Source organism: Engystomops pustulosus, chromosome 4, assembly GCF_040894005.1.
Source record: "Engystomops pustulosus chromosome 4, aEngPut4.maternal, whole genome shotgun sequence".
In the NCBI taxonomy this organism is placed as follows: Eukaryota; Metazoa; Chordata; class Amphibia; order Anura; family Leptodactylidae; genus Engystomops; species Engystomops pustulosus.
Window position 1 is genome coordinate 218,481,647 of NC_092414.1, and position 25,484 is coordinate 218,507,130.

At 46.6% G+C, this 25,484-nt stretch overlaps 1 protein-coding gene across 2 annotated transcripts in view; it reads right to left on the minus strand.

Annotated features, from left to right (window-relative positions):
- The window catches only part of LOC140128357 (uncharacterized), a 55,078-nt gene extending 34,149 nt beyond the window's left edge, over positions 1-20,929 (minus strand). Inside the window, exons 1-4 of one of the 2 annotated variants that reach the window (XM_072149995.1) lie at positions 20,828-20,929; positions 6,843-7,258; positions 3,401-3,439; positions 1,810-2,109 (exon numbers count right to left, since the gene is read on the minus strand). In XM_072149995.1, coding sequence (XP_072006096.1) covers positions 1,810-2,109; positions 3,401-3,439; positions 6,843-7,188 — 685 coding nt within the window. In that variant the 5' untranslated portion in view covers positions 7,189-7,258; positions 20,828-20,929. Of the gene's footprint in view, positions 1-1,809; positions 2,110-3,400; positions 3,443-6,842; positions 7,259-20,827 lie in introns of both variants that reach the window. The other variant, XM_072149994.1, reaches the window with a different exon arrangement.
- Positions 20,930-25,484: the final 4,555 nt, after the last annotated feature.

The window sequence follows — 25,484 nt, forward strand, 5'->3', positions numbered from 1 at the left end:
TTAGTAGAGACAGATTTAGAATAGAAAATGTGAATGCATTTTTATGTTCCCCCCCTATCTGCCCCCCTGGACGAGAAGAAAAAAAAAATCACATTCATAAAGTTTATTCATATACAAAGTAATAAATTATATACACACCCCAATGATCTATTGCCCAATTTGTATCATCTTCTAGAATTTGACCCTAATGTAAACCAATGTAGAAAATGAAAACGAGAGCAAACCTTTATATATACCAATCTGATGAACCATTGGAGCAACACTGATCTGGACTAATTCAATAAGGATCCGAGCCAAAACTTTTAGAAAAAAATTAAATTCAGCAAATTGAATTTTGAAATTGGAATTCTTGCTCAAGCTGAGTATGGAAGAGCAGAGAATTCCGCACCTTTCTGAGCCCCTGTGTAATGGCAGGTTGGGACCTCCTAATACGGTCTAACTGGGCGCCAACCTAAGCCATGGCCAGTAACTGGTCAACAATCCATCCCTACTCTAAGTAGTAGAAAACCCAAATTTTGTTTGGAAGTTTCGGATTTCGCTGGCGCTCAAAAATATAAACTTCTCTCTTTGGGAGATGTTTATTGGGAACACACAACGCGTTTTGACTCGGGATTCAAGCCTTCGTCAGGCATAAAGATAGTGTTCTCTTAGCAGACGACCGCTAAGAAGAGGATGCCGGCAGCCACACCACGAGACAATGCAAAGCGCTATAAGGTGAGAGCATCCACTATTAATAATTTTGACATATACAGCTCGCATACTACACCATGATAGCACTCTTTGTCCTCCCCCCCCCCCCACCTTTTTTTTTCTCTCCTACACCTGACCTCATCTTGGAGTACCCACGATCTCCAGATACGGCTTCCAGGGTATTATCTTCAGCTTATCCCTACTTCAAGGTGAGGACACAAAACAACACTCACAAACAAATAAAAAAGCGAGGTCAGGGGTCCGAGTCACAATAAAGATAGTATAGACAGCGCAAGTCCTGAAAGGGTTAGTCAAAAGTACAAGAGCCAAGATGGGAAAACCAGAATAATAAGAAGTATGTAGAGAGTATAGCAAACAGAAGGCTAAGTTATAGTATAACCAGCCTAGGACCAGCTTTGAGTAGGAATATATATATAGCTAGGTAACTGTTGCTGGATCGGAGCTGAGTTCTGCAGGAATTAGGTGTCGTGCAATCTGCCCTAATTCAGCCAAAAACAGAGGAAAGTCAACACCCCCTAAGCCTCCTACTGTGGACAGCATACGATGTTGGCTCGGATTACACCCTATCACAGTGGTGGCGAACCTATGGCACGGGTGCCAGAGGTGGCACTCAGAGCCCTTTCTGTTGGCACCCAGGCCTTCAACCCAACACAGTTTGCCAGATAGGACTCAAGACTTTCTTCTGTGGTCCAATATAGACCAGAAAGTGCCAAGCCCAGTGCTATTTTAAAGCAACATCCTTGGCTGCCAGAACTACAGGAGGAGTGAGAAGGTGTGGATAGAGATGGATTGTCATTGGAGATCCCGCTCTGGCTCCCCTGATTCTTCCTCTTCAGGGGACCCTGGAGAAAATCTACAATACAATTTTCTCCATTTTTCTATTGTATTGGTGAACTCAGGACACCAATACGATCAAAACCTGTGATATGGCAGGGATCAATAAGTTACTGCTTTGTCATGTTGGCACTTTGCGACATATATGTGTGTTTTTGTTGTAGCTTGGGCACTCTGTCTCCAAAAGGTTCGCCATCACTGCTCTATCACATTAAATATACTATATCAGAAAACAATATCAAAATATCAGAGAGTAAAACTTACTCCTGAAGCGCTGGGAGTAAATCTTTTTCCACATCCAGTTTTTCATTTCTAAGACTTTGATGACATCTCCATTATGTGTCCTCAGTACTTCATAAGCCAAGTACTTCCCAGCATCCTCCCAGTGTCTGATAATATCACACAGTTGTCTCATCTTCTCCTGGGTCGTTCTCTTCTCCATCACATCATCGTACTGGTCCTGGGTCAGGAGGTCCAGGTCCCAGAGATCATGTAGGACTGGATCTACATCTGTTATTCTTCGAATAAATTCTGATCGATGACGGTCTAATAAGTTGACCTTGTCTGAAAAAGAAATGACCATATTTTTTAAGATGAGGATTTTCCTGTTCATGATACACAACAATGATAGTGGAGTCGTAATAGTTCTTGAAGCTTCAGGTTTTTAATACTATTGTCCTTTCAATGGGTTTATGGATGAGATGTGGTATATTATATGCAAAAACAACACAAAAAAAACACAATACTTAGAAGTATCAATAGGTATTCAGCAGCAATAAGCAGTGTAACATCTGTCAACGTGGACGAAGGCAGAGACAGTGTAATGGAACAGAAGTGGGAATACGAAAACCCAACAGGAGACAATGGGGGGTTTTCATCATACGCCAGCGCTTGTGCGTATGATAGCCTCGCCGCTGCTCTGGCGCAGCCGGATACATCAAAAGGCTCCGGCCTCCGGTCGATGCATTGGTGTTCCTGTCACCGCATCGGTGCACTTGCTGCATCCAGCAACCTTTCATGTGTAAGGACCTGACCTAGAAATAAACATTGTGCATGGTCCCCATGGATACAACAAGGGGCTGGAGATTCTTGATGTATTTGGCTGCGCCTTTTGGGTGGCGGGGCTATCATATGCCGGCACACGAGTACTGATGTATGATAAATAGCCCCCAGTTTCTTTAAGATTTTGCTGTAGCTGCAAAGTATACATAGACTGCCCCTTTAATATTTTTCTAAATGATACTGGAACTGCAAACTAAACTGAGATTGTGCCATTAAAATATTACTGGATGATGCTGGAACTGCAAGATTTTCTGAAACTGCCCCTAAAATATTTTGCTGGAACTGCAAACTATACTGAGACAGTGGCTCATATATATCAGAACTGGTGCTATCTGCCTTACTGCAGTTTGTCTCCCTCATGTGCCGGTCTCCTAGTCTCCCCTTTTCAAAGAACCTCACAAGTGGCAGTTAAAGGAAACCTACTACCACGGATCTACCGTTTATTGGATGTGAGGATGTGAGTGTATCTGAGGTGACATGGCACAGCTACTCCACGCCTCATTAGCCTCTTTGATCCTCCTACCAGATACCCTCGTCCACGAAGCCTGCCGTCTGCGCATGCGCAGTAGCTCCAGCTTCGGAGCAGTGACCGCACAGCCACATGTGCAGACGGCTTCGCGGACGAGGGCGTGCTGAAGATGACTGGTAGGAGGATCAAAGAGGCTACTGGGGCCGTGTAACCTCAGCTCCGGCTACTCCACGCCCCAATAGCCTCTTTAGAAAATCTCTTTAGAAAATCTCCGTAGATCCACCTACCACCCGTGGTGGGTTTCCTTTAAGTCGATTTTCTTACCTATGAAAGCTGTTGTTCCCAGTCCATGTGCTGCAGTATCTACTGCGAATACAAAACCAGTAAGTTACATGTTAGTTTTCAGCAAATCTATCATCAGAGGAATTTAGGGAAATTAGAACAAAAGGTAAACGTGAGTCTTTTGATTTTCTCTACTTTTATAAACCGATGCTGCTCCATAATCTCAGAGAACAAACTATTACCTGAAATATGTCCTACACCGGGATGACACAACTAGCAAGCAAAAGCTGAAATCTCCAGTCAGTTTCATTTGTAGATATCCCAATATTTTTGCCCATTGAGGAAATTATTGACAACTTCCAACAGAGCAGTCTAAAGGGAACTTGTAATTTTCAGCTGGTGACAGGTTCCAATAGCCCCTTCAAGGATGAGTTTCACAATCCCTTTGTCGGCATTCCACATGATTTCAGGACATTATAAAAGTATATTAGCGTTACTTAGCTCCTACAACGTTCCGTGAGTCAAGAGGGGGGTTGACTGCTCGGAAGGCCAGAGTCCCCTTCTCCTTGTTTAGCTGTTGTAAGCAGGGGAAGGAGTGAGGAGAGGCAGAGGGAGGGGGGTGAGTGAGGAAAAAGGGTAGATCAAGGAGATGGGGACTTAGAGCTGTCTCCCCATGTGACTCGCTGGATGGTGTTGGTAGGGATCCAGATAATGTCTAATATACTTTTATTAAAGGAAACCTACCTTCACGGATCTACCTATAAAGGTAGAGGGTGGTAGGTGCATCTATAGGATGTGAGGATAGCCCTTTTAAGGGCTAATCTTCACGTTCCCGCAATCTTTTAATAACATTTAACTCCCTAAAATGCAGATTTTCTGAAGCTGAGGCTTCACGGCACGGCTACTCCACGCCCCAGTAGCCTCTTTCATCCTCCTACCAGAAATCTTTGACACGCAGCTTCTCATCCGCGAAGCCTGCCGTCTACGCATGCGTAGAACACCAGGCCCACTGCTGCGTGCCAAAGATTTCTGGTAGGAGGATCAAAGAGGCTAATGGGGCGTGGAGTAGCTGTGCCGTGAAGCCTCAGCTCCGGCTACTCCACGCCCCAGCAGCCTATTTAGAAAATCTGCATATTAGGGAAATTAAAGTTTTTAAAAGGGCTATCCTCACGTCCTATAGAAGCACCTACCATCCGGGGTGGTTGGTTTCCTTTAAAGGGGTATTCTCATCTGAGCATTCACATTCAGTTTGTCAACATTTCTTCAATTAGATGGTATTAAAAAAAATGTTCCTGTGTGAAGATAATTTCTCATAAATGTAGTCATTTTGTCCCTTAGAAACCAGATAGCTTCCCCGGATACGACCACCTCTGCTGGAGGGATTGCACAAAGAAACAAAAAGTTTTTGTATATGAAATGTCCGGGAGTTACTGCAGGTCCCGCAGCCGTCCTGTGGTAATGATCGCTGAATCCTGGTGGTCAGACAGGGGTCATTAGCGCATATCTGGCCACCGCTGCCAGAGTGTGAGGTGGTCGTAACTGAGGAAGCTATCTCGTTTCTAAGGCACAACATGGCTGCATTTATGGGAAATTATCTTCACACAGGAACATTTTTTTTTAATAACATCCAATTGAAGAAATGTTTATATATGGAAGATTAGTGAAACTGAATGTGAGTGCCCAGACGAGAAAACCCCTTTAAGTACTGAATTTATTCAGAATTACGACAAAGGCATTTTCAAACTCATCATTGCTGAGGCTATTGGAACCTGTCACCAGCTGAAAATGACATTCCTGGTGACAGGTTCCCTTTAAAATCAATTTTTCTTTTCAATATGTCAACATATGGGAAAAGTTGAGGAAGGACATATTTGTAAGTCTCTCCTAATATGAGTTGTGAATTTAATAGACTGTAGACCACTTGTACTGTCTTTGTGGTGAGGAATAGCTGTAAGGGGTACAGATCTGTCACTCACCCCTTTGCCTTTGTGCCTGAGGAGGTAAAAAGAAAACGAAGACCAGGAGCATCATGTATAACATTGGTCTATCACCCCGTGGTCAGTGGCATTGTTCTTGTGGCGCTCCCAGTGTAGCAGGCCAGAATAAATCTGTCTTAGATTATACCCGGGTTTGTTTGGCCTAGACCAGAGAATACCCCGGGGTATGAAATAGCCAAGGCCACACCCCAGACCAGAATATACACGTCCACCGTGGAGCTTGGGTATATACAGGCCAAGGCCACATTATACCCCGGGGATAAATTCTCTACCAGGGGGGATTAAAGTAGCCTAGGCCGGAGTACATCCCTCCAGTCTATAAGTCATCACTGGTTTACTCATTGACATAATGCCGACATAAACCGTTTTAGGTACACATAATAGGAACGCAATGGGGCTCATTTACTTACCCGTTCCTATTGCGATCCCGTGGCGCGTTGTCCGACAAGGATTCGGGTCTGCCGGGATTCACTCAGATCGTGCGTCCGAGTTCCTGCAGGTGTCGCTGCTGCGCCGAGGTCCGCTGGAGTTCACCTTCTTCTTCCTGGTGCATGTGAGTGCTTGATCTTGCAACACAATTCGTTTTTTAAATTCCATGGTTTTTCCGAATCCGTCGAGTTGATCGGCGGTCATGCCCCCCGATTTCTGTTGCGTGCAAGCCGACGCCGATGCGCCACAATCCGATCGCGTGCGCCAAAAATCCAGGGCAATTCAGCGCAAATCGGAAATATTCGGGAAACCCGACGAAAGTGCGGCGTTCGGACCCTTAGTAAATGAGCCCCAATGTTTACACATTCACATCAGAAAATCTGAACGTGTGATAATTCTGTATGTGAAACTATAAGATTTCAGTCAGTTCAGTTTCTAACTTAACTTCTCAGAGCTGAATCCCCAATAAAATGTAGAAAAATATAGTATTCCCGTGCATATCACACTGCTGCTTATGGGGTATTAAATGGCCTAAGGAGGTATGAATAGGCTCATTTATACCCCAGGGTAAAATATAGCCTAGGCCACTGTAACCCGGGTATACTCTGGCCAAATGCTGGGCCCTTACAAACTTTTCATACTGATAATGGGGCACATCTATCAGGAGCTCTGCGCCACGCCAGCTTATTGCTAGCACTTGCGATTATTTTGCATTCTCCGCCACCTTCACGCCATCAAGAAGCCTCTTGGTGTATGCCTCTTGTGTAGGTGAGGTTTGGCCAACACAACCCGCATTCTCAGATTCTCAGTGGGTTCTTCCTTAATTTTCCTTTAATAACCTATCCATTGCCGTCTTTAGTGAAAATGAGGTGCCTGGTGACAGGTTCCCTTAAATGAAGTATATTAGAAAGATGTTCACTACATCACACACACAATAAAACGATTTATGATGACACTTTAAAGTGTGACCTGCATATTCTCTCATCCAGAATTTCTTCAAAACTGTCTAGATTTTGCAAGATGTTACCACCAGTCCTTTAAAGAGACTCACTCTTTACCTTCATTCAGGTCGTGTCGGAGGTCCTCACTAACTTTCGCCTCTTTTATGTCCTCCAGAACAGCCAAGGTCACTTCAGCTCCATAGGCACATCTATAATGGTCCAGAATCTGATCTACAACATGTTCTGGATCTCTCCCCATCAGCTCATCCTTGTGGATATTTTTATATTCTTCTCTGATTTCCCAAACACTCAGTTTCTCTTTGAATCTCTGGAAACTTGAGTCCTTCAGCTTCATCAGAGCCTTCACCAAGGCCGCCCGTAACGTCGGCGCCATCCTGATATCAGAGAGAGTTGGGTCACTTTCTGATGTGGACTTCCCTTCCGATATCACTTCTTCATTCATTAGAATTGATCTAAATGGTTCTTAGTGCTGTGTATCTGAATGATGGGTCTTAGGCTTCTGCTGTAGACGTCTATGAGATAAAATAGAGAACAAATAAACCTACAAATAACAATTCAGAGCTTAATTTCAGATCACTCCCGGATGCAGACCTATGCGTTTGCTGGAACGTCCGTCGTGTAGGCATCTCCAGGTTTTTTTTATGTACATGTGTTTCCCTCTTTCGTTAGTGGGAACATATAACATTCTTATTCTGTTACATTAAAGGGGTTTTCCTACTTTGGCTATAATCAGGCAGGTGGTCTGGGGAGGTAAGTTGTAAAAAAAGAAAGCTGTACTCACCTCCTCCATTGCTCCCCGCGTCCCGCTCCGCTGTCTCGCTGGTCCGTGTCCCTATTTGTTCAGGGGCTCTGCTGAGTTTGGCTTCCGGTCCGACCGGTCTCATTATCTCGGGGCAGGGTACAGCGCTTGGAATAGGGACGGGTGGGTGTTGCCAACCACCTCGGGCGGAAACGGAACTCAGTGAGATGGTGGCGCGGGTCTCCGGGAGGGATGGAAGAGGTGAGTACATCTTTCTTTTTATAAAACTTACCTCCGCAACCCGCCTGCCTGATCTTTTCCATAGTCGGACAACCCCTTTAATGCACTTTGAATACAAACAAATACTAAACCATTGAGGGATAGTTTGATGTTTACATTTTTTTGAAAGATTTTTACATTGTGCTGCTAATTTTTATATGTTCTTTATTTGAGGGTTTATATGTTTGATTGCACAGAAGTGCCACCTAGTGGGTAACTCGCCCTATAGCCGGTGTGTGAATAAATTGTATGTTTCTTTTCCTCTAAACTTCGTATTTTGTTATATAAAATAGAAAACAGATTGGAAACTATAAAACTGATGCAAATAGCACAATTATCCCTAAAAGGGGCAATGGTTTCACATGGCTCTCCCAAAGGTGGTGAAAACCATCTTTATTGTACCCACAAGACAGAAGTTACCTCACACTTAGCAACATCAAGTTATAATCCCCTTCACGCAATAGGACGTACTTGTACCGGGATGATGTCTGGTAGTAAAAGCTCACAGCCCAGATACAGGAACTTGGAACTGGAGAAGATAGAAACTGCTTGGGCAGCAAGTTTAGGGCAGGCTCTTTATAGGGCTTTAGGTTGGATGGAGGGAGATCGTCCTCAGTGTGAAGACAACAGCAGCTAGTCTCTGCAGGCCGCGTGTCCTATAGCAAGGATCACTAAGATTGTTCTCCAATTGTTTTGGAACTTCGAAGACAGAGGGAATAAAAGTAAACTTCCCCTCTGGCAGGGATTCTGGTCATCCAACAAATTTGGAAGCTTGGGGCAGAACAGGATTGACAAGCATAAAATATTAGTTATAATTGATCAGCAAGTAAACCCTCCTTCACGGCAGACAAACATTACAGCTGCACTACCCGTTATGGACAGAAGAGGGTGCCAATAGCCTCACAGAGGTGATCAGGCTCAATGGGACATAAGGGAGCACATTATTTTGTAATGACTCTACATAGTGGGCCGTTACTCATATCATGAAAAGGTGCAAATTCCTAGCGCAGGGACACCCTGTCTGGCGCATGCACTGTAGCCTGTGCCCGGGTTCCTGGAGCTAAAGTACAATTCTACACCAGACAGGGCCTGGCAAACATGTCATCAGGGCACCAGTGGGGAGAAATCAAGACTGAGGTATTATCCGCCCAGTCATCATATATACCCCTTCTTGTGCTGAGCCTCCCAGCTTTGTGTGCAGCTTGACTTATTGGGGCTCATTTCCCAAGGGTTGTGTTTCTCACTCTTGTTGGACTGTTCGCCTTTTTTGGGGATTACACAGCTTGCACAGGTATTTAATCAGTGATTGTGTCACACGCGATCGGATTTGGTCACATCTGCGCTGGTTCCATGCAACACGATTTAGGGGGCGGCCGTCAGACGATTTGACTGATTCGGACTGAGCTCGGAATTTAACTTTCAAATTGTTTCGCAAGACAATGCACTTACATGCACCAGGATGAAGAAGATGAACACCGGGGACCTATGCGGGCAAGCGACACACGCAGGATATCAGGCACAGGATCTTAGTGACTCCCCGCACAGCGCATTATACACGGACAATGCACTTACATGCACCAGGAAGAAGAAGGTGAACTCCGGGGACCTGAGCGGCGAAGCGACACATGCAGGATATCGGGTGCATGATCTTAGTGACTCCCCGCACAGCGCATTATACACGGACAATGCACTTACATGCACCAGGAAGAAGAAGGTGAACTCTGGGGACCTGAGCGGGGAAGCGACACATGCAGGATATCGGGTGCAGGATCTTAGTGACTTACCCGCACAGCGCATTATACACGGACAATGCACTTACATGCACCAGGAAGAAGAAGGTGAACTCCGGGGACCTGAGCGGGGAAGCGACACATGCAGGATATTGGGTGCACGATCTTAGTGACTCCTCTCACAGCGCATTATACACGGACAATTCATTTACATGCACCAGGAAGAAGAAGGTGAACTCCGGGGACCTGAGCGGGAAAGCGACACATGCAGGATATCGGGTGCAGGATCTTAGTGACTCCCCGCACAGCGCATTATACACGGACAATGCACTTACATGCACCAGGAAGAAGAAGGTGAACTCCGGGGACCTGAGCGGGGAAGCAACAAATGCAGGATATCGGGTGCACGATCTTAGTGACTCCCCGCACAGCACATTATACACAGACAATGCACTTACATGCACCAGGAAGAAGAAGGTGAACTCCGGGGACCTATGCGGGCAAGCGACACATGCAGGATATCAGGCACAGGATCTTAGTGATTCCCGCACAGAGCATTATACACGGACAATGCACTTACATGCACCAGGAAGAAGAAGGTGAACTCCGGGGACCTGAGCGGGGAAGCGACACATGCAGGATATCAGGCGCAGGATCTTAGTGACTCCCCGCACAGCGCATTATACACGGACAATGCACTTACATGCACCAGGAAGAAGAAGGTGAACTCCGGGGACCTGAGCGGGGAAGTGACACATGCAGGATATCCGGTGCACGATCTTAGTGACTCCCCGCACAGCGCATTACACACGGACAATGCACTTACATGCACCAGGAAGAAGGTGAACTCAAGGGACCTGAGCGGGGAAGCGACACATGCAGGATATCAGGTGCAGGATCTTAGTGACTCCCCGCACAGTAAATTATACACAGACAATGCACTTACAAGCACCAGGAAGAAGAAGGTGAACTCCGGGGACCTGAGCGGGGAAGCGACACATGCAGGATATCGGGGGCACAATGTTAGTGACTCCCCGCACAGCGCATTATACACGGACAATGCACTTACATGCACCAGGAAGAAGAAGGTGAACTCCGGGGACCTGAGCGGGGAAGCGACACATGCAGGATATTGGGTGCACGATCTTAGTGACTCCTCTCACAGCGCATTATACACGGACAATTCATTTACATGCACCAGGAAGAAGAAGGTGAACTCCGGGGACCTGAGCGGGGAAGCAACAAATGCAGGATATCGGGTGCAGGATCTTAGTGACTCCCCGCACAGCGCATTACACACGGACAATGCACTTACATGCACCAGGAAGAAGAAGGTGAACTCCAGGGACCTGAGCGGGGAAGCGACACATGCAGGATATCGGGCGCACAATCTTAGTGACTCCTCGCACAGCGCATTATACACGGATAATGCACTTACATGCACCAGGAAGAAGAAGGTGAACTCCGGGGACCTGAGTGGGGAAGCAACACATGCAGGATATCGGGTGCACGATCTTAGTGACTCCCCGCACAGCACATTATACACGGACAATGCACTTACATGCACCAGGATGAAGAAGGTGAACTCCGGGGACCTATGCGGGCAAGCGACACATGCAGGATATCGGGCGCACGATCTTAGTGATTCCCGCACAGAGCATTATACACGGACAATGCACTTACATGCACCAGGAAGAAGAAGGTGAACTCCGGGGACCTGAGCGGGGAAGCGACACATGCAGGATATCAGGCGCAGGATCTTAGTGACTCCCCGCACAGCGCATTATACACGGACAATGCACTTACATGCACCAGGAAGAAGAAGGTGAACTCCGGGGACCTGAGCGGGGAAGTGACACATGCAGGATATCCGGTGCACGATCTTAGTGACTCCCCGCACAGCGCATTACACACGGACAATGCACTTACATGCACCAGGAAGAAGGTGAACTCAAGGGACCTGAGCGGGGAAGCGACACATGCAGGATATCAGGTGCAGGATCTTAGTGACTCCCCGCACAGTAAATTATACACAGACAATGCACTTACAAGCACCAGGAAGAAGAAGGTGAACTCCGGGGACCTGAGCGGGGAAGCGACACATGCAGGATATCGGGGGCACAATGTTAGTGACTCCCCGCACAGCGCATTATACACGGACAATGCACTTACATGCACCAGGAAGAAGAAGGTGAACTCCGGGGACCTGAGCGGGGAAGCGACACATGCAGGATATTGGGTGCACGATCTTAGTGACTCCCCGCACAGCGCATTATACACGGACAATTCATTTACATGCACCAGGAAGAAGAAGGTGAACTCCGGGGACCTGAGCGGGGAAGCAACAAATGCAGGATATCGGGTGCACGATCTTAGTGACTCCCCGCACAGTGCATTATACACAGACAATGCACTTACATGCACCAGGAAGAAGAAGGTGAACTCCGGGGACCTATGCGGGCAAGCGACACATGCAGGATATCAGGCACAGGATCTTAGTGATTCCCGCACAGAGCATTATACACGGACAATGCACTTACATGCACCAGGAAGAAGAAGGTGAACTCCGGGGACCTGAGCGGGGAAGCGACACATGCAGGATATCAGGCGCAGGATCTTAGTGACTCCCCGCACAGCGCATTATACACGGACAATGCACTTACATGCACCAATAAGAAGAAGGTGAAGTCCGGGGACCTGAGCGGGGAAGTGACACATGCAGGATATCCGGTGCACGATCTTAGTGACTCCCCGCACAGCGCATTACACACGGACAATGCACTTACATGCACCAGGAAGAAGGTGAACTCTGGGGACCTGAGCGGGGAAGCGACACATGCAGGATATCAGGTGCAGGATCTTAGTGACTCCCCGCACAGTAAATTATACACAGACAATGCACTTACAAGCACCAGGAAGAAGAAGGTGAACTCCGGGGACCTGAGCGGGGAAGCGACACATGCAGGATATCGGGGGCACAATGTTAGTGACTCCCCACACAGCGCATTATACACGGACAATGCACTTACATGCACCAGGAAGAAGAAGGTGAACTCCGGGGACCTGAGCGGGGAAGCGACACATGCAGGATATTGGGTGCACGATCTTAGTGACTCATCTCACAGCGCATTATACACGGACAATTCATTTACATGCACCAGGAAGAAGAAGGTGAACTCCGGGGACCTGAGCGGGGAAGCAACAAATGCAGGATATCGGGTGCACGATCTTAGTGACTCCCCGCACAGCGCATTACACACGGACAATGCACTTACATGCACCAGGAAGAAGAAGGTGAACTCCGGGGACCTGAGCGGGGAAGTGACACATGCATGATATCCGGCGCACGATCTTAGTGACTCCCCGCACAGCGCATTATACACGGACAATGCACTTACATGCACCAGGAAGAAGAAGGTGAACTCCATGGGACCTGAGCGGGGAAGTGACACATGCATGATATCCGGCGCACGATCTTAGTGACTCCCCGCACAGCGCATTATACACGGACAATGCACTTACATGCACCAGGAAGAAGAAGGTGAACTCCGGGGACCTGAGCGGGGAAGCGACACATGCAGGATATCGGGCGCACGATCTTAGTGACTCCTCGCACAGCGCATTATACACGGACAATGCACTTACATGCACCAGGAAGAAGAAGGTGAACTCCGGGGACCTGAGCGGGGAAGCAACACATGCAGGATATCGGGTGCACGATCTTAGTGACTCCCCTCACAGCACATTATACACGGACAATGCACTTACATGCACCAGGAAGAAGAAGGTGAACTCCGGGGACCTGAGCGGGGAGGCGACACATGCAGGATATCGGGCGCACGATCTTAGTGACTCCCTGCACAGCGCATTATACACGGACAATGCACTTACATGCACCAGGAAGAAGAAGGTGAACTCCGGGGACCTGAGCGGGGAAGCGACACATGCAGGATATCGGGGGCACGATCTTAGTGACTCCCCGCACAGCGCATTATACACGGACAATGCACTTACATGCACCAGGAAGAAGAAGGTGAACTCCGGGGACCTGAGCGGGGAAGCGACACATGCAGGATATCGGGGGCACAATGTTAGTGACTCCCCGCACAGCGCATTATACCCGGACAATGCACTTACATGCACCAGGAAGAAGAAGGTGAACTCCGGGGACCTGAGCGGGGAAGTGACACATGCAGGATATCAGGCGCAGGATCTTAGTGACTCCCCGCACAGCGCATTATACATGGACAATGCACTTACATGCACCAGGAAAAAGAAGGTGAACTCTGGGGACCTGAGCAGGGAAGCGACACATGCAGGATATCCGGTGCACGATCTTAGTGACTCCCCGCACAGTGCATTATACACGGACAATGCACTTACATGCACCAGGAAGAAGAAGGTGAACTCAAGGGACCTGAGCGGGGAAGCGACACATGCAGGATATCGGGCGCAGGATCTTAGTGACTCCCCGCACAGCACATTATACACAGACAATGCACTTACATGCACCAGGAAGAAGAAGGTGAACTCCAGGGACCTGAGCGGGGAAGCGACACATGCAGGATATCGGTCGCACGATCTTAGTGACCCCCGCACAGCGCATTATACACGGACAATGCACTTACAAGCACCAGGAAGAAGAAGGTGAACTCCGGGGACCTGAGCGGGGAAGCGACACATGCAGGATATCGGGGGCACGATCTTAGTGACTCCCCGCACAGCGCATTATACACGGACAATGCACTTACATGCACCAGGAAGAAGAAGGTGAACTCCAGGGACCTGAGCGGGGAAGCGACACATGCAGGATATTGGGTGCACGATCTTAGTGACTCCCCGCACAGAGCATTATACACGGACAATGCACTTACATGCACCAGGAAGAAGAAGGTGAACTCCAGGGACCTGAGCGGGGAAGCAACACATGCAGGATATCGGGTGCACGATCTTAGTGACTCCCCGCACAGCGCATTACACACGGACAATGCACTTACATGCACCAGGAAGAAGAAGGTGAACTCCGGGGACCTGAGCGGGGAAGCAACACATGCAGGATATCGGGTGCACGATCTTAGTGACTCCCCGCACAGCACATTATACATGGACAATGCACTTACATGCACCAGGAAGAGGAAGGAGAACTCCGGGGACCTGAGCGGGGAAGTGACACATGCAGGATATCGGGTGCACGATCTTAGTGACTCCCCGCACAGCACATTATACATGGACAATGCACTTACATGCACCAGGAAGAAGAAGGTGAACTCCGGGGACCTGAGCGGGGAAGCGACACATGCAGGATATCGGGTGCACCATCTAAGTGACTCCCCGCACAGCGCATTATGCACGGACAATGCACTTACATGCACCAGGAAGAAGAAGGTGAACTCTGGGGACCTGAGCGGGGAAGCGACACATGCAGGATATCGGGGGCAGGATCTTAGTGACTCCCCGCACAGTGCATTATACACGGACAATGCACTTACATGCACCGGGAAGAAGAAGGTGAACTCCTGGGACCTGAGCGGGGAAGCGACACATGCAGGATATCGGGGGCAGGATCTTAGTGAATCGCAGCACAGCGCATTATTGCGTCATTGTGATGCTTTTCCAGTTTACCCTGAAATTTTTAAGAACCAAAATTGAACCAAAATGATACTCAGGAGTTTTGTTCATTACTACCCATAATCATACAATCACAGGGAAACTAATTTTGTAGCAAATATCTTAACTCACACACTGAGGGAAATTTATCATCAGACATCTAGACCTCATTTAAAGGAAAACTATCACTAGATTTTTACTAATAAACCTAATGACAGTTCTCATAGCGTTAGACTAACTCTTTCCAGCATTTCCCTCAACTCCCAACTCCCCCCCCCCCCACCCGCTCCTTTGGGCAGAGCAGAGGTTGATGTTAACTGAAGGGAAAGGGGATGAGGGACATGCCAGGAGACATAAAATTAAAGACACATTGGGGTACATGTATGTAAGTCCGGCTTTGTCCGTCTGTTTTTCTTTATTTGTCCTTCAGGTCAGGTGTATCTCAGCGTTTTTTTCTTATTGATACATGTGGCTTTCGTCTTAAGAGAATTTGTGACTTTTTTTTTTAAACAAAAATCCCAAATAATATCCAAAAGTCCCAATCAGTTCTATGTTAATTTCTACTCCTGGGAAGGGGCAGCCTTAGACTTATGTCAAAGTCTGCAACTTTTTATAAAAGGTCACTATTTGCACATCGGGATTCAGGTGATATCTTAGGGAACACTGCACAAAACTTGACAATTGAGAACTTTGAGAGGACAATGTTTTTGGTGCAAAAAAGTCGCATGAAAAGTCTTAAAAATTAAAGAAAATTGATAAATGTGTTCTATTGTCTTGCATGAATAACACACACTTTTGGTACTCGCTGCTCCTTTTGGCAGGGTGGCCAATAGTCTTACAAAGTTCATTTTCTGGGGATAGGAACTATGCAGTTTTTTAGTTAAAAAAGTGTGGGCAAAAGTTACTATAGTGTTATAGGAACCTGTCATTAGGCTTATTCAGGCCCGGCTCCAGCACCCGGCATACCTGGGCAAGTGCCGGGGCCCAGAGAGCTGCCGGGGGCCCACACACACGCTGTGAACATCTTCACTTCCTGTTTTGACTGAGGAAGTGTCCTGTGCCCTGCACTGTTCCTCCCTCACTGGGACAAGGCACAGGAGAGTTAGAGGCTGCTCAGCAGCCTGTGAGATACAGCACATAATGGGTTAACCCACCCTTCCCCCATCTCCTCTTCACACGGAGCTGCAGTATAGCAGAGATCTGGCAGCTTAGAGATCGGGACGAAGAGATGGAGGAGGAGGAGGAGAAGCCTGAAGACTCCTCTGTGTGATGCCAGGGCTGCTGCAGACACCATGGGGTGTAATGGTATGTCACATGTATGGCTGTGTATGACTGATCCATATGGTGAGTGTATGGTATGTGTGATGATGTGTTTGCCTACATGCTTGTCTGTATGTATCTGTCTGTATGTAGCTATACTTGCTGCATGTGTGACTGCCTGTATATGTCTTGCTGCATGTGTGACTGCCTCTATATGTCTTGCTGCATGTGTGACTGCCTGTATATGTCTTGCTGCATGTGTGACTGCCTGTATATGTCTTGCTGCATGTGTGACTGCCTGTATATGTCTTGCTGCATGTGTGACTGCCTGTATATGTCTTGCTGCATGTGTGACTGCCTGTATATGTCTTGCTGCATGTGTGACTGCCTGTATATGTCTTGCTGCATGTGTGACTGCCTGTATATGTCTTGCTGCATGTGTGACTGCCTGTATATGTCTTGCTGCATGTGTGACTGCCTGTATATGTCTTGCTGCATGTGTGACTGCCTCTATATGTCTTGCTGCATGTGTGACTGCCTCTATATGTCTTGCTGCATGTGTGACTGCCTGTATATGTCTTGCTGCTTGTGTGACTGCCTGTATATGTCTTGCTGCATGTGTGACTGCCTGTATATGTCTTGCTGCATGTGTGACTGCCTGTATATGTCTTGCTGCATGTGTGACTGCCTGTATATGTCTTGCTGCATGTGTGACTGCCTGTATATGTCTTGCTGCATGTGTGACTGCCTCTATATGTCTTGCTGCATGTGTGACTGCCTCTATATGTCTTGCTGCATGTGTGACTGCCTCTATATGTCTTGCTGCATGTGTGACTGCCTGTATATGTCTTGCTGCATGTGTGACTGCCTGTATATGTCTTGCTGCATGTGTGACTGCCTGTATATGTCTTGCTGCATGTGTGACTGCCTGTATATGTCTTGCTGCATGTGTGACTGCCCGTATATGTCTTGCTGCATGTGTGACTGCTCGTATATGTCTTGCTGCATGTGTGACTGCCTGTATATGTCTTGCTGCATGTGTGACTGCCTCTATATGTCTTGCTGCACGTGTGACTGCTTGTATGTGTCTTGCTGCATGTGTGACTGCCTCTATGTGTCTTGCTGCATGTGTGACTGCCTCTATATGTCTTGCTGCATGTGTGACTGCCCGTATATGTCTTGCTGCATGTGTGACTGCCTCTATATGTCTTGCTGCATGTGTGACTGCCTGTATATGTCTTGCTGCATGTGTGACTGCCTCTATGTGTCTTGCTGCATGTGTGACTGCCTCTATATGTCTTGCTGCATGTGTGACTGCCTGTATATGTCTTGCTGCATGTGTGACTGCCTCTATATGTCTTGCTGCATGTGTGACTGCCTGTATATGTCTTGCTGCATGTGTGACTGCCTGTATATGTCTTGCTGCATGTGTGACTGCCCGTATATGTCTTGCTGCATGTGTGACTGCCTGTATATGTCTTGCTGCATGTGTGACTGCCTGTATATGTCTTGCTGCATGTGTGACTGCCTCTATATGTCTTGCTGCATGTGTGACTGCCTGTATATGTCTTGCTGCATGTGTGACTGCCTGTATATGTCTTGCTGCATGTGTGACTGCCCGTATATGTCTTGCTGCATGTGTGACTGCTCGTATATGTCTTGCTGCATGTGTGACTGCCTGTATATGTCTTGCTGCATGTGTGACTGCCTCTATATGTCTTGCTGCATGTGTGACTGCTTGTATGTGTCTTGCTGCATGTGTGACTGTCTCTATGTGTCTTGCTGCATGTGTGACTGCCCGTATATGTCTTGCTGCATGTGTGACTGCCTCTATATGTCTTGCTGCATGTGTGACTGCCTGTATATGTCTTGCTGCATGTGTGACTGCCTCTATGTGTCTTGCTGCATGTGTGACTGCCTCTATATGTCTTGCTGCATGTGTGACTGCCTGTATATGTCTTGCTGCATGTGTGACTGCCTCTATATGTCTTGCTGCATGTGTGACTGCCTGTATGTGTCTTGCTGCATGTGTGACTGCCTCTATGTGTCTTGCTGCATGTGTGACTGCCTCTATATGTCTTGCTGCATGTGTGACTGCCCGTATATGTCTTGCTGCATGTGTGACTGCCTCTATATGTCTTGCTGCATGTGTGACTGCCTGTATATGTCTTGCTGCATGTGTGACTGCCTCTATATGTCTTGCTGCATGTGTGACTGCCTGTATATGTCTTGCTGCATGTGTGACTGCCTGTATATGTCTTGCTGCATGTGTGACTGCCCGTATATGTCTTGCTGCATGTGTGACTGCCTGTATATGTCTTGCTGCATGTGTGACTGCCTGTATATGTCTTGCTGCATGTGTGACTGCCTCTATATGTCTTGCTGCATGTGTGACTGCCTCTATATGTCTTGCTGCATGTGTGACTGCCTCTATATGTCTTGCTGCATGTGTGACTGCCTCTATATGTCTTGCTGCATGTGTGACTGCCTGTTGGTTTGTATGTACATGAGAAGGAGAGAGGCTTCTGTTTCAGCAGTGATGTGTATTAGGAGGTTCTGCAGCAGCTGAACTGTTATTGTGATGTATTGAAGCAGCTGAAGTGTGTATTATGATGTTAGGCAGCAGCAGTGATCTGTATTATGAGGGGTGTATAATGAGGTTCCGCAGCAGCTGAGGGGTGTATTATGAGGTTCCGCAGCAGCTGAGGGGTGTATTATGAGGTTCCGCAGCAGCTGAGGGGTGTATTATGAGGTTCCGCAGCAGCTGAGGGGTGTATTATGAGGTTCCGCAGCAGCTGAGGGGTGTATTATGAGGTTCCGCAGCAGCTGAGGGGTGTATTATGAGGTTCCGCAGCAGCTGAGGGGTGTATTATGAGGTTCCGCAGCAGCTGAGGGGTGTATTATGAGGTTCCGCAGCAGCTGAGGGGTGTATTATGAGGTTCCGCAGCAGCTGAGGGGTGTATTATGAGGTTCCGCAGCAGCTGAGTAGAATCTTCAGTTTTATTACTTGGCAGAGGGGCACAAAGTTTTAGGCTTGTCCTGTTGGTTAAATGACCTCAAAACTGCCCTTTCCGTGATACGGCTGTTTGGGATGATAAATTAGGGAATATTTTAGGGAACAGGAGACTGTTTTAGTTTCTGAATTTTAAATGCTGCCACGTGAGTATACTGCAAAGGGGCCCCCTGAGGTTCTGTCGCCCAGGGGCCTACTGAAACCTGGAGCCGGCCCTGGGCTTATTAGTGATAATCAGTTGACAGGTTCCTTTTAAGTATTGTTGATCACATTGTGGCTTTGATCACATTGTCATTTTATTAAATATTGCAGCAGTCTTATTCATCCTTGTAACCTTTTTTTTCCCAAAAAGTCCCAGTATATAAATTCTTGGTTGCACGGCCTTGCATTGCAGAATAATAATTTTGTCACACATTTTGTGACACATTTAAGGTTAAAAAGTCACCAAAACAGAAACAACTTTTTGTGACTTTTTGCTGATAAAAAGAAGGTGGTTTATAAATGATACATGACCCCCAGTGTATCCTCAGTCTCACTGACACTGACGTCACTGGTTTTCCATAGTGACGTGTGGGGCAGGTGATCACCAAAAGTGGTCTAAATGGGGTTTATTACTTATTTTCTCCAGAAAACTGAAGGGACGGCATAGTAGATCTGCCCTTGGGTTGTTTTTAGTCCTTTGAAAATCTGGAATTTTGCAGGAAAACTAAAATTTCCAAAACTCGTACACTAGTACAGTAAGCAAGGTAGGAACACCCCATGCCGGCCCACTCTACCACCTGGTACGGCCCCCTTCATGCCCCTCTATATGGACTTGTCATGGAGGTGGCATAAGGGGGAAAATAAGTTCCTGGCTGTGCACCAGCAATTGTGATTATTTCAAAGCTTGTATGCCAGAAAACTGGGTTACTACCATTGATAAATCTCCGCCTTTGACTCCATCTTCCTTAACCTTTTGCCCATGAGGATTTGTCTTTACGCAAATAAGATAATAAGCAAGAACCCCAGACCGCTAAGCAAAGCATCGAAAGCTGGTAGCCCAATATTGCTGGTGTTGACACAAGGAATCATATACCACATACAGACATTACATGCACAGACTACGAAACAATAGACAGAAGTTACAGAACGTGGCACCACATATAAGAACATAGACCGATATTGTGACCTACTAACACTCCGTTTCCAAAACAAGTGACAGAGATCATGGGGGACATGTATCAGGGCTTCTACGTCAGAAAATTAAAATAATCACAATGCCTTGTGAACCGGCAGGGATTTCAATTATTATCCGCTTTGCGCCACCTCCACGCCAAGGGGGAGAGGGAATGGGGACGCGGATGGCCTTGGAGTGGGCCGGCGCAGAGCATTCCTGCCCCACACCTGGACATTTGCTGCAGTCAGCGCCATATTTGCACACTAGGTACAACCTGTCGTATAAAAAGACACTTACCGACCCCCCTGAGCACCGGCGTGTTATTAATCTCCCCCTGGGTGTGGTGATGTTTCGGAGGATAGAATTGCTGCACCAGGCACATTACACAAGACACAGAAGTGTGCAAAGGAATAAGAGGAAACACGTCTGACTCCAAAATATTTAACCCCATACTGTAACTTTTGTTACAGGTTTGGACTCGTTCTTCTCTTATCCTATTAGATCTCCATACAGAAAGTGATAGTAAATAATGTCACATGCAAAGCTCTGCACTGAATATACTGAGGAGAGGACAGAGAGGAGAATTTGGGGCAAGGTACTGACCCTGGACAGACCCCGCACTGAGCCCCCTGTAATAGGTCACTTCCATTCGTTATCTTCTGTTTCTGTGTTACTTCCTCTTGTCATTAGGACATTTAAACCTCCGAATACTGGGAGGAGCCAAAGCGCAGTCACTGGGCTTCAGAGGTTTTCTTTTTTTTCTCCATAACTTTAAATTTAAACATTTTATAACAACAAAAAGAAAAAAATAACAAGGAGTAAAGTGGATCCCCGAGACAGAGGGCTACCTCACACATTGTAGCAAACTTAACTGAAAACAGGACTGCATGCATAAAAAACATACCCGTAATCCCCAAGACAGGGGGCTACCTCACACATTGTAAATGAAAACAGTATTACATGCAAAGTTATGAGAAGATTCCGAAATTGCCATAGTAATACAGCAGTACATCAAAATAGAAGGGGGGTTAAAACTAACCAAAAGGCAATCCACGTACTAATAGTATCATTAATATATCATAATAAGAGGACACTCATTGGTAGGTAGATCTCTTATGAGTGATAACCCAACCATTAGGTATTGCGCCTGAGGAAGGGAAATTGTGCAGCCTAACCAGGGACGGTGAGGTCCATAGAATGTAACCACTTTTCCCAATATCTCTTGTAAGTGTCAGCCTGACCAGTCCGTATAGCTATAGATGCTCTATGTACAACTACATTGAACTTCACATTCTATAGTTTCATTTCGGGACTATGTGGAACTTCCATAATCTCTATATAAAGTCTTGCAGTGATGAGAATGTGGAATATAGTTGAGCAATCCATTTTAGGCAAATTTTCTATCCCCAGTGTACCAGTGCAGCACTGGTGGACCCAAAGGATGGGGGTATTTCAACACTTTTGTGATAAGGGACAGAATATTCTTCCAGGAAGTTAGTAATGATGAGCAGGACCACCAAATATGGAGTACCGAGCCCGTCTCTGACCGGCATCTCCAACATTTACTCGATGTAGACCGGTACATTTTTAATAGCCTACATGGGGTAAGATACCATATCTGCCGTCTAGAGATGGTAGCACTGGTAGCTAAGGCTATTTGCCACTGTTTATCTGGGGGATAGTGCCAGAAGGTGAGTACTAAGTTTATTTTTTTTATATACCCGAGTATAAGCCAAGTTGGGCTTTTCCATCACAAAATTTGTGCTGAAAATCTCCGCTTATACTCTAGTATATATACGGTAACTAAAAACAGGATTTAGCAGATCTTGCCTTCAAACATTTTACTAACTAAGCACCCCGTTTGTTACTCCGCCAGTAATAGGACATTTTTACCTTCTTCAAGGCAAATTTGACTCGTGAATATTGAGTTTGTGCAGCTGTGAAGAAGTGGATGAAATCTTGGAGGCTCTAGTGGGGGAGAAGGCCTGTTTGTGGAGTTCTACGAGATGTCCTAGTAGTTTGGTCTCCTGATAGGAGTGAATTAATTTGGCGTGAGCTGGTTGATAAAATGACCTCTCAAGGTGGTACACCACAGGGCAGGATCATCGACAAATTTGTTATCGTTTGTCAGAAAATAATAAGAAGTTACAACAGGGGGATAAGTGGTTGTGGATAATGGTATTACCATGTTTCCCCTAAAATAGGACATCCCCTGAAAATAAGACCTAGTACAATTTTGTTCAATCTTAGAAATATAAGGCCTCCCCTGAAAATAAGACCTAGTGGCAGACATTGCTACGTCTCACCCCAAGTCGTACATTAGTATTAGTAGTTTTTTTAGATGCTGCAATAGGTTATGACATGGGGGAAGAATTGCGGAATAAAATAATGTACTGTTGCAGGACGAATGCGCTACAAGAAGCTACATAAACATGAAGTGCTCATTCCTAAACATGAGATTCGGGCCAAATATTCCAATAGTTCAGAGTTTGGAGAGTTATAAGGATGTTTTAGAAGTTGATTCTTTGTTCACCAATAAATGTAAATTCTTGTTCATGGAAAAATAAGACGTCTCCTGAAAATAAGACCTAGCGCCTCTAGGAGGAGCAAAAATTAATATAAGACACTGGGGCAGATTTACTTACCCGGTCCGTTCGCGATCCAGCGGTGCGTTCTCTGCGCTGGACTCGGGTCCGGCCGGGATTCATCAAGGTAGTTCCTCCGCCGTCCACCAGGAGGCGCTGCTGCGCTGAAGAGCATCTGAACGCACCGGAAATCACCGGGCCGGACCAAGTGAAGGTAAGCGCGTCCCAAGCGACACATTTCTTTCTTTAAATGCGGTGGTTTTTCCGAATCCGTCGGGTTTTCGTTCGGCCACGCCGCCCGATTTCCGTCGCGTGCATGCCGGCGCCGACGCGCCACAATCCGATCGCGTGCGCCAAAATCCCGGGGCAATACAGGGGAAAACGGCGCAAATCGGAAATATTCGGGTAACACGTCGGGAAAACGCGAATCGGGCCCTTAGTAAATGACCCCCCAATGTCTTATTTTCGGGGAAACATGGTAAATCGGCAGGCTGATTTTGTAGGGGCAGCAAATGGTTGTTGTACTGACAATGAGATAGGTGCGTGATCTGACCAGGAGATGACGCTCACAGAGACCTCCAAAACTTGAAGCAGCATTTGTTCATCTACTAAAAATAGTCAATTCATGTATAAACCTTATGTGGTGTGGAAAAGAAGGTAAATATAAGCTATATTTAAAAATAGTTTTGGAGGAGTGTTATATAATGGAATATTATCATTCTTTTCAGTGTGCGTTAATAAATTCTTCCCAAAATATTTTACTTGAGTGACACCAGAAGGACTGAGGGTAATTACCATATATACTCCAGTGTAAGCCGACCCTAGTATAAGCCGAGGTACCTAATGTTACCACCAAAAACTGGAAAAAACCTGTAGACTCAAGTATAAGCCTAGGGTGAGGAATGCATTGATCACAGCCTCCAGTATATAGCCACTAAGCACCCCGTAGTATATAGCCAGCCCTTAATGGTATATATCTAGCCCCCTGTAGTATATAGCAAGCCCCTGTAGTATATAGCTAGCCCCCAGTAGTATACAGCCAGCCCTCAGTAATAAATAGCTAGCCCCCTGTAGTATATAGCAAGCCCCTGTAGTATATAGCTAGCCCCCTGTAGTATATAGCAAGCCCCTGTAGTATATAGCTAGCCCCCTGTAGTATATAGCAAGCCCCTGTAGTATATAGCTAGCCCCCAGTAGTATACAGCCAGCCCTCAGTAGTAAATAGCTAGCCCCCTGTAGAATACAGCCACTCCTCAGTAGTATATAGGCAGACATGGATAGCCTCCTCGGGTGAATTAATTACCGACTTGACTCCATTTCTAGTCACAGGAAAACTCCACCTGTATTGCATATTGTGGGCTCTCGGGATGGTAGTACTGCTCTGGAAGTCTTTCCTCTTAGCAAGGGTAAAATACTGCAGTTTCCATGAAACAGGTTGGAAGGTCCGGATGGAACCTCACTGACGAGGCAATTTTTTCTTTGATGTGATAGAAATGTATTCTAGTGATGACATCTCCAGGGGTGGATTGAGATAGATATTTTGGTTTGGGTAACCTGTCCACCCTATCAATGCACAGATCCATTTAAGTAGCCTCAGGTAGAAGCAAAAAGTATTGTAGTGCCCCTGATTTAACAGACTATGGGATGCCGCCGAAGCAAAGGTCGTTCCTTTGCTATCTATCCTCAATGTCAACTATTTTCGTTTTGAGGCATTCAATTTCTCATCAAGAGTGTTGGTGGCGTCATTTATTGCTATGAATCCTGGTGAGTTCAGCTAATTTATTCTCTATGTGAGAAGTTCCAAGAGTGTCCAAGACCTACGCCTTTATGCACTGCTCAAAAAAAAGGGAACATTCAAATGACACGTCCTAGATCTGAATGAAATATTCTCATTGAATGCTTTGTTCTATACAACAAAATCAATCAAAAAAATTACCAATGGAAATCAAATTTATTTACCAAGGAAGACCTGGATTTGGCATCACCCACAAAATTAAAGTGAAAAAAAACGCTACAGGCTGATCCAACTTTGATGTAATGTTAGTAAAACAAGACAATGACCTCCCTACAACACCTCAAGCTGTGGCAAGAAGGTTTGCTTGTCTGTCAGCATAGTGTCCAGAGGCTGGAGGCATAGGAGAAAGGCCAGTACACCAGGAGATGTGGAGGGGGCTATAGGAGGGCAACAAGCTGTCTCCGCCTTTGTGCATGGTGGAAAAGGAGGAGCACTGCTAGAGCTCTGCCAAATGACCTAGAGCAGTCCACAAACAAGTCTGCACACATGGTAAATAACCTACTCCATGAGGATGGTATGAGGGCCCAATGACCACAAATGGGGTTTGTGCTCACAGCCCAACAGTGTGCGGGAT